Source organism: Falco naumanni, chromosome 9 (genome assembly GCF_017639655.2).
Source record: "Falco naumanni isolate bFalNau1 chromosome 9, bFalNau1.pat, whole genome shotgun sequence".
Lineage (NCBI taxonomy): Eukaryota > Metazoa > Chordata > Aves > Falconiformes > Falconidae > Falco > Falco naumanni.
The window spans coordinates 34,309,158-34,323,120 of NC_054062.1; the positions used below are offsets into that span (position 1 = coordinate 34,309,158).

The following is a 13,963-nucleotide window of genomic DNA, read 5'->3' on the forward strand; positions in this document are numbered from 1 at the left end:
CTGAAATAGTGGCCAAGTTGTTCATTCCTGGCTTTCTGGGACCTCTGAGACACAGTGGGTGCAGCTGAGCGGGGTTGGCAGCGTCCAAAATTTGGCTCCCTGTTGAAAGCAGGGCTTTTTGGTCAGTTGGAGATGACCCATGCTTGCTGGATGGCCCTGGTCTTAGGTCCCCATCACAGCTTTACCTTTGCTTCTGAGCAGGCATCATTCCTACCTGCCTGGGCGAGAGGCTGTGGCACTACCTGGGTTAATACCGCATTGCCCATCAGCGTGCTCAGCTCTTCCCAGTGCTTTATTATCGTTAATAACCCAACGGTTAGCACCTTGCACGCTTTGCCTGAATCAGCGACTCAGTCTCCCTGGAGCCCCTGCTGTCATATGTCACTTCTCTAAGCTGCTGTTTGCGGGTGTCAGCCTGATTAAGGGTGAGTTAATCGGGCTGTTACCCGGCTGAATTTGCTCTTTTAGCAAATGAGATGGCAAAGCTATAGGAGAACAGCCAGGCTTCCCCAGTTGTAAACAGATTTTGCTATTAGAGGGCTAATAATCCAACACATTATCCAAAACGGAGGTGGCTGGTGAATCAGCTATGCTGTTGAAGGATTTAGTCAGAACAGGGAAAATGTTACGAGGCACAGGGCTGGCTACTGAGGGAGCCGATTTGTCCGGCCCCAGCCAAGGGCTTGGTGTTTCTCACAGCCGAGCAGATGGAAGGAACCGAGGGATCACTGCCCTGCGGACGCGGAGCCGCAGCTGTAGAGGGCTGGGTGCCGTAGCAGAGGGTTGCAGCACCATCTAGTGATGCTCGTGCTCCTTTCAAGGCTCTGGAGCAGGACCCTTCCACATCTCCCACGTCCCTGGGGGCTCTGCTGGGCTTCTTGCCTCTCCCCCTTCCCCAAAGCACTGGCCAGCCCCTTGCTGAGTGAGCCTGGCTTTTCAGTAGCATCCGTTCCCTATTTCGGCTCCAGTGTGATGGCCAGGTTTCCAGCGGGTCTGGGGGTGGGGCTTAGCCAGGACTGACTGGGGCAGAGGTGAGCAGCAAGGCCCTATAGCCCTGATATTTGGGGATTCATTTTGACACTGACGTGGGAGCCGGAGCTGTTGTGTAAATCTCATTTTTTCTCCCTTCAACAAAGAAGTGTCCTGGTGCAGAGTCCAGAGGTGAAAGGGAACGGGAGGGTTGAAAAAACAATAGTTAAGCTGAGGTTTAGCCCCAAAAGGAAAATACAGGAGGGGTTCTAAGCTTGCAAGCACATGAAGGAGGACAGGCATCATCTTTGAGCAGCATGTGCTGTCCCAGGTCCATCCTGGAAAAGATGCTGCTTTGGCTCCTTCCTCCCAGGACATGTTTTGCTTTAGCTGTGCTGTGCCAGAGGGACTTCCCTAGTCGTGGGCCCCTGGTGCCCAGGTGATGCTCTCTCCCCACCAAGGTTTTGCAGGTTGCCTTGTTTCTGCAGTGGGCTGGTAACCCCTGGGTTTTCCTTTCCCTCCCAGACCTACGGAAGAACTTCGACCAGGAGCCGCTGGGCAAGGAGGTCCCACTGGAGCATGAGGTCCTGCTGCAGTGCCGCCCACCCGAGGGGGTGCCGCAGGCTGAGGTGAGCAGCTCAGCAGTCAAAAAAATGGCCAGTGGGGTGTCCCCTCCCATCCTGGGGAGAGACAGCACACATCCCTGCAAGATGGCTTGCAGCTGTGATGGATGGCCTCGTGCTGAGACCGTCAGCTTTCATTATTCAGCAGAATTGTTTATATCGAGCAGTGGACCTGCTATTCTGACATCTAATAACAGATGTAACCTCAGCACCTGCTGAACCCAGCCCTCCCATGCTTCCTGCTATGCCATTAACCCGTTAGAGGGAAGATCTAACAAGGGGGCACCCAATGATTTTTCTGAAGGGGAGCAGTCGCAAGTGCAAGCCAAGGGCTGGGGAGGTCAATACAGATGGGTTTCCCTAGCACAGTAGCAGTGCTTCCCTTGCCCACAGCTCCGTCAGCCCCCAGGAGGTGTGCATTAGTGGTAGCCACAACGTCACATCCTTGGCCAAAACAGCAGTAGGGTGCCCCTGCCAGGCCTGGTTTGGCCCAGCTTTCAAGGAGAGATAAATATATTCAGAGGCAAGGTTGGCCAGTCAGTGGTTGTGGTGCTGAGGGTATCGGTGGTGTTGGTGATGAAGATGGGAGGGCTGTAGTGCACGTCATAGGCTGGTCCAGGGGGGTTTTGCTCTCTGTCATGGCTGGTGAATTGAGCTCCTCCAACCTGATGTTTCTCCTTGCTTCTGCCCACACCTGCACTTGGTGATGGCATTGGCTCGCGCCATTCTCAAACAGCCTAGTTAAGCAATTGTGTCTTAGCTTAACTTTGGGGCCCTTGGAGATCCTCATGGTGGGGAGCATGTGGGATAGGCATTTCCACTGAAACCTGTGACAAGTTTTCCATGACTGAGTGTTCAGTTGTTGTTCAGCTTAATCACTATCCTTACACACCCCTTCCTTTGCATTGCCAGGTGGAATGGCTGAGGAATGAGGATGTCATCGATCCCACCCAGGACACCAACTTCCTGATCACCATCGATCACAACCTCATCATCAAGCAGGCCCGGCTCTTGGACACTGCTAATTACACTTGCATGGCCAAGAACATCGTGGCCAAGCGCCGGAGCACCACAGCCGCTGTCATCGTCTACGGTAGTGGCCCTTGCTCTTGGGGAGGGGACCTTTGCTGATGACCTTGTCTCCAAGCCAAGGGGAAATACAGGCACTTCCTGGGAGTGGTAGGAGTAAACCCCACCAGAGCATTGCATTAGATTAGGCAATAGCCAATGTCTGCAAAACAGGAACCTCTACCAGCTTGCACAGGCTGCAGGTATTTCCAAGCCTTCTCAGTTGGGTACAAAGGTGAGGGGAGGTTGAACCCAGCCACATTGCTTTGACTCTCAAAGCAGCTAATAAGCTGCATTTGGCTGAACTTTGCTATGAAACCAAAGATCTGTTGTGGCCAGATGCAAAAATACTTGCGAAGTGGGAAAAGGACCAGAGCAGGCTTGAGCACCTTGTGCATGGAGTATGTGACATGAGAAGGAGTTTCATGATTTGCTTTTCGTGAGGGTGAGCTGTTCCAGCGTGTCGCAGATGATGTAAGAACAGAGGATTCAGAGAACCCTAAGCTTAGCTCCAGATCCTGCTGAAATGGGCTCCATTGACGTGTTAAAACTGTCTGTCTCCTCGTGCAGTGAATGGTGGCTGGTCCACCTGGTCTGAGTGGTCTCCTTGCAACAACCGCTGTGGCCGGGGCTGGCAGAAGCGCACCCGGACGTGCACCAACCCTGCGCCGCTGAACGGTGGCTCCTTCTGTGATGGGCAGCCCTTCCAGAAAATCACCTGCACCACCCTCTGCCCAGGTAAGGCGGGTTCGGGAACCGGCCTGCCCACACTGCCCGTCCCCCGGGTTACACAGCCCAGCTGTGCTCCCAGTGTACCCCAAGCAGAGAGGGGCTCAGGAGACCAGTCCAAAGCATCTTTCAGTCTGCCAGGACTTGAAAGAGCTGCAGATGTCTGCAGAGATGCAACTTAGCCTCCCCAGACAGGGGCTGGGTTTGCTGGGATAATGTGCCCCAGAGGTCTCTGGAAGCCCTGAGATGGGCGCTGGCACCTTTCTGCTGCTGGAGGGATCCCAGCGCTGGGGAACAAGCCCTGAGGCCGTGCCAAGGGGTTTACTGACATGCCTGTGTTTGGTGGCCCGCAGTGGATGGAGCATGGACGGAGTGGAGCAAGTGGTCAGCGTGCAGCACTGAGTGCACCCACTGGCGCAGCCGGGAGTGTGCCGCCCCAGCTCCCCGCAACGGCGGCAAGGACTGCAGCGGCGTGCTGCTCGACTCCAAAAACTGCACCGATGGGCTCTGCATGCAGAGTGAGTATGCAGGAGGGTGGACAGGGACTGGTGCCGTAGATGTTGCCAGCAGCCGTGGTGCTCTGGCACATGGCCACACTATTGCTGGCAGTGCCTCCAAGTTGATGGGGCAGGCAGTGCTGTGGAAGGCACCTAATTTTTACATCGTGTCTTTAACAAGGTTTTTTTAAACCGGATTCACCCCTTTCAAAGCTAGTTCTTACCCAGTGGAAAGAAAGATTTGGGGATTTTTGGTGGGATCTAAATGTCCCACCAAGCCTTCTGAAATGGTGCTGGATTTGGGGTCTCTGCTGAAATAAGGCTGGTCGTGGTTACTGGGGGCAAGCCAGGAGGGGTTTCTCAGCCTCACCATGAAAACACCTGGCCTGGATCGTTGCTCAGCAGGAGCTCTGGAGCAGCAGGTACAAAAAAGCCCAATAATGGTAATAATGGTTCTGCTACGCTGAGTGGGCACGTTGAAGGCTGAGCAGCCGATGCTGCCACCTGCTGCTGTGTGACACCACTGTCCCCTTTTATGCTGCCATGGCCAGAAATGCCCAAAGTTAGCTGGGGACATGCACCCTGGGGACTGTCTGGCCATGGGAACGTCCTTGTCACCATGCTTCTACTTGGCTTTTGCATGCCCTGGGGAATGATGCTGCTCTCCAGTCCCTCCCCACCATGCTAGGGCTCCTCATGCCCCCCGGGCTGGCTTCCTCCCCTGCCTTCTGTTTCATCTCATCCCCATTGCACCATTGCCACCTTCACCTTTTGTTTTCTAACTTTGTTTTCCCTAACAGATAAAAGAGTTCTAAGCGAACCCAAAAGCCACCGTAAGTGCTCATTTCATGGCCATTTTGTTTCTTTGCGAGGCATTGCTTTGGTTCTGTTCTGTTGCACCCATGGTAGGGCTCCTCAGCAGGGTGGGCAGGGTGGGAGGAGGGAGCGCCTAAAGCCCACCCCAGAACTCCTGTGTACATTAAATCACATGCTCTGCTTGAAGCTATAAATATACAGCCCACTTTTGCCCTCCCACTCCCATCCCCCTTTTGCTGCCTGCAGTTTCTGGGTGCACCCTGATGCAGCCGGTGTCACACCACCAAAGCTACTCCAGGCATTGTCACCTCCCCACAAGGACTTTTTCCTCAAGTTAGAGGTCCCAGGGCACAGCAGGGTTCCTGTTTCTGGCAGCCGGATGGAGAGACTCAGGGATGAGGTGACACCTCCCAGCAGTGTCATAGGCCTAACGCGGTTGAGGTTGCTCAGGACAGGGCTTCACTCCAGCACAAAACCATAAAAAAGAAAGAGTTGCAGGCAGGTGTGGAGGAAGGGAGGAGAGAAGGGTGGGCTGAGCGTGCTCAGCTGCTGCTGCTGGACGCTTTACCATGCTCTGCCTTCCCTCTTTATCCCTCTCCTTTCTGGGCAGATATATCCAAGCTATACCAGGCATTTAAAGATAAGAGCCTTGTGGCAGGGGATGGGAAGATGGGGAAGCTGAGAGGTGTCTATATAGATACAGTGACTCTCGATCTTTCTGGATGGATGCATGGCCGGGCATTACGCTTACCCCTCAGGGTCATCTCTGTCAGGGTGTGAGGGTTGATAGCTTCAGATTAGCAGACCTTAATGTTTCTGGGATTCTTGGTGCTCAGGTAAAGTTTGCACGTGCTGTGGCAAGGTGTCCTCCAAAGGTTTGAGGGGCTCACCTCCATCTTATTCTCTGGCATTGCTCTTGACTTCTGGACTCCTTAGAAAACACCCTCCATCCTCCTACCACAGCCTTTCCAGCAGGCCCAGTACACATTCTCCCCTTCATGCCTGCGTCCTGAGGTAGTGGTAGAGTTGGGGAGCAGTGGTGGGGCTTGACGTGCATTTCTGGTGCTCCTTTTTTCACTTCTGTTTCTTTAATGCCTCCAAGTGCTGGAGGCCACAGGTGATGTGGCCCTGTATGCTGGGCTGGTGGTGGCCATTTTTGTCTTCATCGTGATCCTCATGGCTGTGGGAGTGGTGGTGTACCGGAGGAGATGCCGGGACTTTGACACGGACATCACAGACTCATCAGCCGCTCTCACTGGAGGCTTCCACCCTGTCAACTTCAAGACCTCCCGGCATGGTAAGAGCCATAGCCCGTGTGGGTCCTGCCTGCCAGCTCAAGCCCAGGCAGAAGGAAGGTCAGGTTGCAAATCACAGTAGGGGACAGGTCCCTGGTAGACCCCCAGCCCTATTTTCTAGGAGAATATGCTGATTTTTGGAAACTGAGAGCTCCGTGGCGGTGGTCAGGTGTTGATGGGGGGAGACAGGGCAAAGCATCTGCAAAGCAGACGTGGTGGGAATTTACTGTGGGGTGCTGCTCCTTGCTTAGTCGTAATGCTGAGCAGTTCCCTTCCAAGTGCCTGGTGGAAGGTGGACGAATGTAGCCCAGGCTGTACCCACTGTACCTCCTACGTGCTTTCTGTTCCTTGCTGAGCGAGGAGGGCTTTTCACAGGCATCTCTCCCAGTCAAGCAGTGCTTTTACACCCCCTTGTTTCCACTGCCATCTCCATGCCATCTGAGTTTCCTGCTCCCATAGATAACCCTCAGCTGCTGCACCCCTCGATGCAGCCGGACCTGACGGCCAGCGCGGGGGTGTACCGTGGCCCCATGTACGCCCTGCAGGACTCCTCTGACAAGATCCCCATGACCAACTCCCCCCTGCTCGACCCCCTCCCCAACCTCAAGATCAAGGTGTACAACTCCTCCTCACCGGGGCTCCACGATGGGACGGACCTGCTTGGGAGTGTCCCTGCCACCGGCACCTACCCAGGGGACAACACCAGGGATGGCCACTTCACAAACATGCGGAGCAAAGCCCTGGGCTCCCAGCATCTCCTCAGCTTGCCCCGGGAGCATGGCAACAGTGCCAGTGGCACGTTTGGCTACCTGGGAGGAAGGCTCACCATACCGGGCACCGGTAAGCCGCAGGCTGGGGAAGAGGGCATGTTTGGCTGCTGAATGATCAAGGGGTCGGTCTTGTTCCAGCAGACTTGCCTGCTGTGAGTGGTCCTTTTCTATCCCAAAGCTGGCTCAGGGGAGGAAGGCAGCAAGCCATTCCCAAGCCAGGCTTCTCACGCTGGAGGTCACAGCCTCCTGGGACTTTCCTGGCCAGCCCTGCCATCAGTTCAGGGCATTGCAAAAAGACCCATCCTGTGGTTTTGCTTCCTAATGCAGTGGCCTGGCTCCTCCCTGCAGGCAGTGCAGCTAAGGAACATCTGGAGATGTTTCTCCCAGGGTACTCTGGGCTGCCCTAGCTCACTGCTGTCTGGGGTGGAGGGGTGATTTCTCCCTGGCAGTTTGTCCCTCATTTTGTGACTAACGCCTGTGTGTGCCATACTAGGAGTGAGCCTGCTGGTGCCCCATGGGGCCATCCCCCAGGGGAAGTTCTACGAGATGTACCTGGTCCTCAACAAGGCAGAGAGCACCCTGTAAGTCACACTGCACTGCCCGTGCTTTTGTTCCTTGTTGGCTGCCGTGAGACTTTCTTTCCAACCGGTGTCCCCTCTCCCCGCTCCAGCCTGCCCTCTGAAGGCACACAGACAGTGCTGAGCCCAGCGGTGACCTGCGGACCCACCGGCTTGCTCCTGTGCCGCCCCGTCGTCCTGACCATTCCCCACTGTGCTGATGTCAGCTCCTCGGATTGGATTTACCAGCTGAAAACTCAGTCCCACCAGGGCAACTGGGAGGTAAGGTGGGAACCCAGCCCCTGCAGCCAGCGAAGACCATTAGCATTCTGCAACACAACCCTCTGGACGGCGGGCTGACCTCCAGCCTTGATTTCCCATCCCTCCCTGTAGGAAGTTGTGACCCTGGATGAAGAGACCCTCAACACTCCCTGCTACTGCCAGTTGGAAGCCAAGTCCTGCCACATTTTGCTAGACCAGCTTGGCACCTACGTCTTTGTGGGAGAGTCCTACTCCAGGTCAGCCATCAAGAGGCTCCAGCTGGCGATCTTTGCCCCCACCGTTTGCACCTCACTGGAGTACAGCCTCAAGGTCTACTGCTTGGAGGACACGCCAGATGCTCTGAAGGTAACATCGCCTTGTGACACCAGCATGGGCTGCCCCTGCTTCCCAAAGCTGTTTGCGATGGTGGCAGGGTGCTGCCTGATGCCTCTCTGGATGGCCTGGCCCTGGGGAGCAGGCAACCTGATGCAACTGCCTGCAAAGTGACCACAGTGAAATAATAAGCGTGTTTACTGTTTTCTCTGTCCTTCCTCACCCTCTCCGAAGGAAACGGTGAGGATGTTGCTTAGCTCCTGTACTAGGTACCACTTCTGCAGACGTTACGGGAGAGGTTTTGCTGCTGCTGGGTGGGTTTTCTCTCTGCCACGCAGAAAAACACTTGCTGCTGTGATTTGCCTTAGTTTTCTATAGATCCTGTTATTCCTACGTGGAGACATGTTTCTCCCCTCCTGGGAGGGTTTTGTGCTGACATCGAGTGCAGTACAGGAAGCTTGAATTGTGATGCTTTGGCCACCTGGATCACCACCTGTGGCTGGTGGTGTGTGGAATTAAAACAGTGGCTGTTTTAATTCCGTGACTTGTCCTGTGGCGTCAGGATTGCTGTAGTGCCTCTAGGTGGAGATGTAGGCAGTGCTCTGGCTCCTGGATCATATTTTTCTGCTAGGAGTGACTAATGTAACAGTGGGATGGTGTTAAAAACAAAAAGAGTGGGCACTCTTCAAGAGAGTGCCCGACCTTTGTGTTGGACCTTTGCGTTGCCTGAGGAGTACAGAGGCATGTACAGATGCTCGCGTTACACAATTCAAGTTATAGGTGAAGCTGGTGTGTGAGATGAGTTGACAAGTCCTGGCCTTGCTGCTGCTGGCTCCTCTTGGCAGGAACGTGCTTGGCTTTGGGTACGGAGCAGGGAGAGGAGCAGCCTCTGCTCTTCTCCTGGGTCTCACATTGCCTGTCCTGTTGCCCTCAGGAGGTGCTGGAGCTGGAGCGAACACTGGGCGGGTACCTGCTGGAGGAGCCCAAGTCCCTGCCCTTCAAGGACAGCTACCACAACCTGCGTCTCTCCATCCATGACATTCCCCATGCGTTGTGGAGGAGCAAGCTGCTGGCCAAGTACCAGGTGAGGGGCTGAGGTGGGGGCAGCCAGGGTCCCAGACCAGGGACAGAATCTTCAGCCAGGCACCACGGGGTTGTGACTGCCCTGGTCTTGTCTCCAGAGTTGTCTCCTAGAGGGATGGAGGAGGAAGGGGGACCAGGTTTCTGATCTTTCCTGGTGGGATGCTGTCTGTGTGGTCCCTCTGTCTTGTCTCATCCCCATGGGGTGGCTGGAGGAGGTTTGATCTCTCAAGGGAGCTGTGGGAGCCTTTGCTGAGCCCGTGCTTTGTGGTCCACAGGAAATCCCCTTCTATCACATCTGGAGCGGCAGCCAGCGAGCCCTGCACTGCACTTTCACGTTGGAGAGGTACAGCCAGGCCTCCACTGAGCTCACCTGCAAGATCTGCGTCCGGCAGGTGGAAGGGGAAGGGCAGATCTTCCAGCTTCATATCACGCTGGGAGAGGTGAGCAGTGGGGAGGCAGGGGGACAGCAAGGGGACACGCTCAGGAGCTACTCTGTGGTGCAGCATCTCACCCCGTCCTTCCCTTTGCAGCATGCCAGCTCCTTCGACACCCTGTGCTCCCACCACAGCAGTGCCACCACCGCCCAGCTGGGACCCTATGCCTTCAAAATCCCCCTCTCCATCCGGCAGAAGATCTGCAACAGCCTAGATGCTCCCAACTCCAGGGGAAACGACTGGAGGCTTCTCGCCCAGAAACTTTCCATGGACCGGTGGGTTTCTCCATGCATTGCTTTCCCCTCCTGTGCCCCGAGCATGGGGGCTTTGCTCTGTGCTCCCTTCCTGCTGCATGCATCCAGCTAAGTTATGGCCAGCCATATCGGTCGACCCGTAAATATGGATATAGCTATGCATGGTTATACCCATCTGTATTCATGCATCTCTTTGTGCCATTTCTGCCTAGCTTCACCTTCAGGGACTGAAGGCAGGGAGGGTAATTTCAGCAAAACAAAGCTTGTGTTGCTTTCGCATGAATGCCAGCACTGTATAAAAATTGAAGACAGTTTCTCAAGGGCTTTGACATTTGTGTTACAGCATTTCCATCAGGGTTCATGTTGCATTCCTGAAGGGCACCACACCAACCTGGACCTCCTCTCTGCTTCCCCTTTGCAGGTATCTGAACTACTTTGCCACCAAAGCCAGCCCCACCGGGGTGCTCCTGGACTTATGGGAAGCCGAGCACCAAGACGACGGCGATCTCAACACCCTGGCCAGTGCCTTAGAAGAGATGGGCAAGAGCGAAATGCTGGTGGTCATGGCCACAGAGGGGGACTGCTGATGATGCTCCCTCCCCACAGCTGGCGGGCCGGGAGGACGAAATGGGGGGCGAGGGGGAGACTCTTCCCTGACGGTGGAGGGAGGCACATCCATCCCCGGGCAGTGGCTGAGTGAGGAAGGGCCGAGGCCTTTGCTTCTCCCTCCTTCCCCGCATCACTGTCAGCCTTAGAGACCCATCCTCAGCGTTTACAAGCAATTCAAGTGTTACGCAGCATTCCTATTCCTCCTCCTCCTCCTCCTCCTCATGGCCTGGGGAGGAATTAGGGCTTCTCGAGTCGGGACGGGGGCTTTCCTTCTCCTTTGTTTGGGTTCCCCTCCTCCTCCTTTAATAGCCTTTCTGCATTGAAGGGACAAGTACAATCTAGGCGAACAGCTTCTGTCAAAAGCTTCAGACAGCATAACAAGGCAAATAAGAAAGAAAAAAGGAAAAAAAAAAGTTTCTTAGGAAACGCAAATAATTTATTATCCAGATCTTTGGATGAGTCCTTTTTAAAAAAAAAAAAAAAAAAAAAAAAAAAAAAAAAGATTTATAAATCTTTTTTGTGTGTGTGAGAGCAAGAGCGTTGCTATGGTCAGGGTGGCAAAGAGAGAGATTTAAATGAACATGCTTTTGTAGGGAAAAGAGTGTGATTCAAGTCAAGAAAAACGTGTTTACATGTCCTGGGACCCCCGGGAAGTCCGTAGGGTGAAGTGCCTCTACGCCCCTCTGGTTCAGGGCCAGCTGAGACCCTCCCCAAGAGTTTTTTCCTTGCGAACTCCCCTTTCCCTGGCAGCAGTGCCCAGTGGAGTGAGGGGTCCACCTCCTCCTTCAAGGAGAGATGAGGGATGCTGCCCTTCATTTAGGGTTTGGCAGGGGAGTGTGTCCAGATCTGGGTATTTTTAATGAATTCTTCCCTGGCATCGTTTGGGGGAGCTTTTTAGGATGACTACGCCTTCATTTGCATAACTTCTGTACAAACCAAAGATTTCAAGTCCTGCACCAACCTACCAACCTACAGGCCAAAGGAGGGACGTTTTAAACCCACCAGGATTTTGTAGTGAGCACTGGGCTTGGGGGTCAGAGGGAGGTGATAAGCAGCTTGTGGAAGGGTCCGGGGAGAGTAGAGGGCTGGTGGGCCAGGATGCAGCCCCTTGCAAACTGCATCATTTTTGGGATCTTGGGTTTTGATGCAGTATTTCAGCAGGAATTCGGGGAGGGAGACATTGGTATCTCCAAGTTGCAAGCCAGGCTGAGCATTTTCATGTGAGGGACAGCATCATAAGCAGCGATTGGGTTTCCATCCTCTCATTGCAGCTCCTTTTTTTCCCCCCTGTAATAGACTTTTTATAAATGATGGAGAAGTGAGATGAACAGAAAGTAATCAAGGGGTAGGCAGGAGTGAGGTTCCTTACAAAGATACGGTGTCTAAATGAAGGTAAAAATTTAGATTGCCTGCAGATAGAAATAGTTACTCAGTAAGTGCTCTATCTTAGAAATATGTCTGTTTAAAAAAAAAAAAAAAAAAGTAGGGGATGGTAAGCTCAGGATTAGACTAGATCACACAGCAAGGCTGTGGATTCTCCATCAGTGGAAGTATTAAGAGCAGGGTCTGAGAGCAGGTCCTGTTTCAGGCTGCAATGTGCAGTGTCCTGGCTGCGAAGCCCTGGACTGGTGTTGCAGGGTGCCTGCAGCATCCTGAAGCACTCTGTGGACCAGAGCAAACTCAGGGAGCCCTGCCACCAGTGAGAGCATCGCCTTTGCAGGGTGGCTCAGGGGGAGTTTTCAGTATTGCTCGGGCACAGATATGATTCCTTTCAGCAGTTCTTGAAGCAGTGATTGAATATATAGAGCCAGTCCCTGTTGTGTTTTGGGGTCTCTTGGGTTCATTTCTTGCTGGGTTTTCAATGCTGTGGGAGAGGGGGGTTGTTTTTCATTTGTGCTGGATGGGAAGACTTCTACAGGGTGAGCTCCTGCATCATGTAATGAAGGGTTTTATCCATCCTTTACGTTGCATTCGAGCATCTGATACCCGAGACCCCACCTCTGAGCTAAGAGGGAGTAAGCAAATTTGGAAAGACATTAAGAGCTGACAGATCAAACTGGCTGCTGGTGTTTTATAGGGCTCCTTTCTCAGTGCCGCAGTGCTCTCTGTGAGATGAGATCCTCTTCTTTGGGGTTGCATCTGAATCTCTCTTGCTGTCATTCTCACTGTCTCTGGTTCACAGACCACTACACCGGCACACGCACCTGTCTGTCCATCCGTCCCATCCGCAGGTGCCTCTGCCTCCATCCCCATCCATCTGCATTTGTCTTCCCCTTCCTTTTGGCGGGCAGCAGCTGCCTGGATCCGCCAAAGTGCATGTTTGGGGAGCTTCTCCCCTTTTTTCAGACCAGGGAACCTGCATCAGGAGCGGGACAGGGAGGAGGCAGGGTTTGCCCCCACCCTGGTCCTCTGAGCACCTGTGCCCATCTCCCATGGGTGCCAGCTCCCAGAAGCCCTTCACGCCTCCCTCCGTGACCAGAGATTTCTCCGTCCGGGCATTTTGGCAAAGGCAAACCCATGGTCCGTGTCATGCTGGCAGTGTCCATCTCTTGCTCTGCAATCTGTTTCCATATTTATATGTCCAGGGGATGGGCCTGGTGGCATCCTCTAAAACCACATCTGTTTATTCTGTAAACTAAAGAACTGTAAATAAAGTTTAGCATTCCTATTGTAACAAATTAATTTTTATGCAATAAATTATATTTCCTAGTCTAATAAAAAAAAAGAGAAACAATCTGCTCGCTCCTCTCACGTTCATCACTCACCAGTTCCTGCTGGGTTTAGCATCTGCAGGGGTTTGGGTCTGGCTGGAGCAGCAGCAGCAGCATGGGAATCCCCTTGCGCATCCCCTCCAGCCTGTTTTTGGGTCCGACGCCTCAGGTGTCCCAACGCTGGCAGCGGGAGGATGTTGCTGTCGGAGTCCCTAATGGAGGTAAGCTGTAAAGATTGATTTATGGTTTGTTTTGGACTCGCATGGATGATTACAAGACAGGAGACTAGTGCTACAACTGTCTCGTGGGCTAAGCCACAATCAAGCAGTTAATTTCCTTCCCTGAGGGATATCCTGCAGAAAGCAGTGCCCCTTCCAGCAAGGACCAGGCCCAGGGTGCTTAACTGGGGAGCGGGGAAAGGAGTATGGAGCTGTAGTATGTAACTTGGGCACCCCTGTCCTCCAACCCCCACCTTGCTCTTCTGTGTCCTTGCCTTGCCCCATCACTCCCTTGGGGACCGCCTCCACCACACTGCTCCCCTGCGTTCCAGCACCAAATACTATGCTGGGGCAGATACCTTCTCAGAAGCAGTAACTTTTTCTTTGCATCTTCATTCCTTTTACCTGTTTGCCAAGTTGCTTTCGCTGGGCACCTTTTGCACTAGCCCATGTTTCCAAGGGCCCAGAGCTGTGGATAGCTTCAGCTGACTGCTGCCTGAGTCACCTGATGTCCTCCTACAGAAATACCCAGCTTGCTAACTCCCCTTAAAATTAAGCTGGCCCAAATCCTCTCTGCAGTTTATACACATAAAATTCAGTCCCCATGACAGATTCAAAAGTCACTGCCGTGCCATCACTAAGTGTTGACAGATTTATTCATCCGGAGAGAGGATGCCCAGGAGCACCGGAGCAGCGCACGTCAGGGTCTCTTGACTTTTCCATTGTGTGTTCAGGA

The 13,963-nt window shown here is 53.6% G+C and overlaps 1 protein-coding gene across 2 annotated transcripts in view; it reads left to right on the forward strand.

Annotated features, from left to right (window-relative positions):
• UNC5B (unc-5 netrin receptor B) overlaps positions 1–13,032 on the forward strand; it is a 56,716-nt gene extending 43,684 nt beyond the window's left edge. The window contains exons 4-17 of one of the 2 annotated variants that reach the window (XM_040607330.1): positions 1,495–1,598; positions 2,505–2,685; positions 3,231–3,398; positions 3,743–3,907; positions 4,687–4,719; positions 5,805–5,999; positions 6,457–6,837; positions 7,261–7,348; positions 7,438–7,606; positions 7,718–7,951; positions 8,853–9,002; positions 9,277–9,441; positions 9,532–9,710; positions 10,111–13,032. In XM_040607330.1, the coding sequence (XP_040463264.1) occupies positions 1,495–1,598; positions 2,505–2,685; positions 3,231–3,398; positions 3,743–3,907; positions 4,687–4,719; positions 5,805–5,999; positions 6,457–6,837; positions 7,261–7,348; positions 7,438–7,606; positions 7,718–7,951; positions 8,853–9,002; positions 9,277–9,441; positions 9,532–9,710; positions 10,111–10,276 (2,378 nt within the window). In that variant the 3' untranslated portion in view covers positions 10,277–13,032. The remainder of the gene's footprint in view (positions 1–1,494; positions 1,599–2,504; positions 2,686–3,230; positions 3,399–3,742; positions 3,908–4,686; positions 4,720–5,804; positions 6,000–6,456; positions 6,838–7,260; positions 7,349–7,437; positions 7,607–7,717; positions 7,952–8,852; positions 9,003–9,276; positions 9,442–9,531; positions 9,711–10,110) is intronic. The other variant, XM_040607331.1, reaches the window with a different exon arrangement.
• The last annotated feature ends 931 nt before the right edge of the window (positions 13,033–13,963 follow it).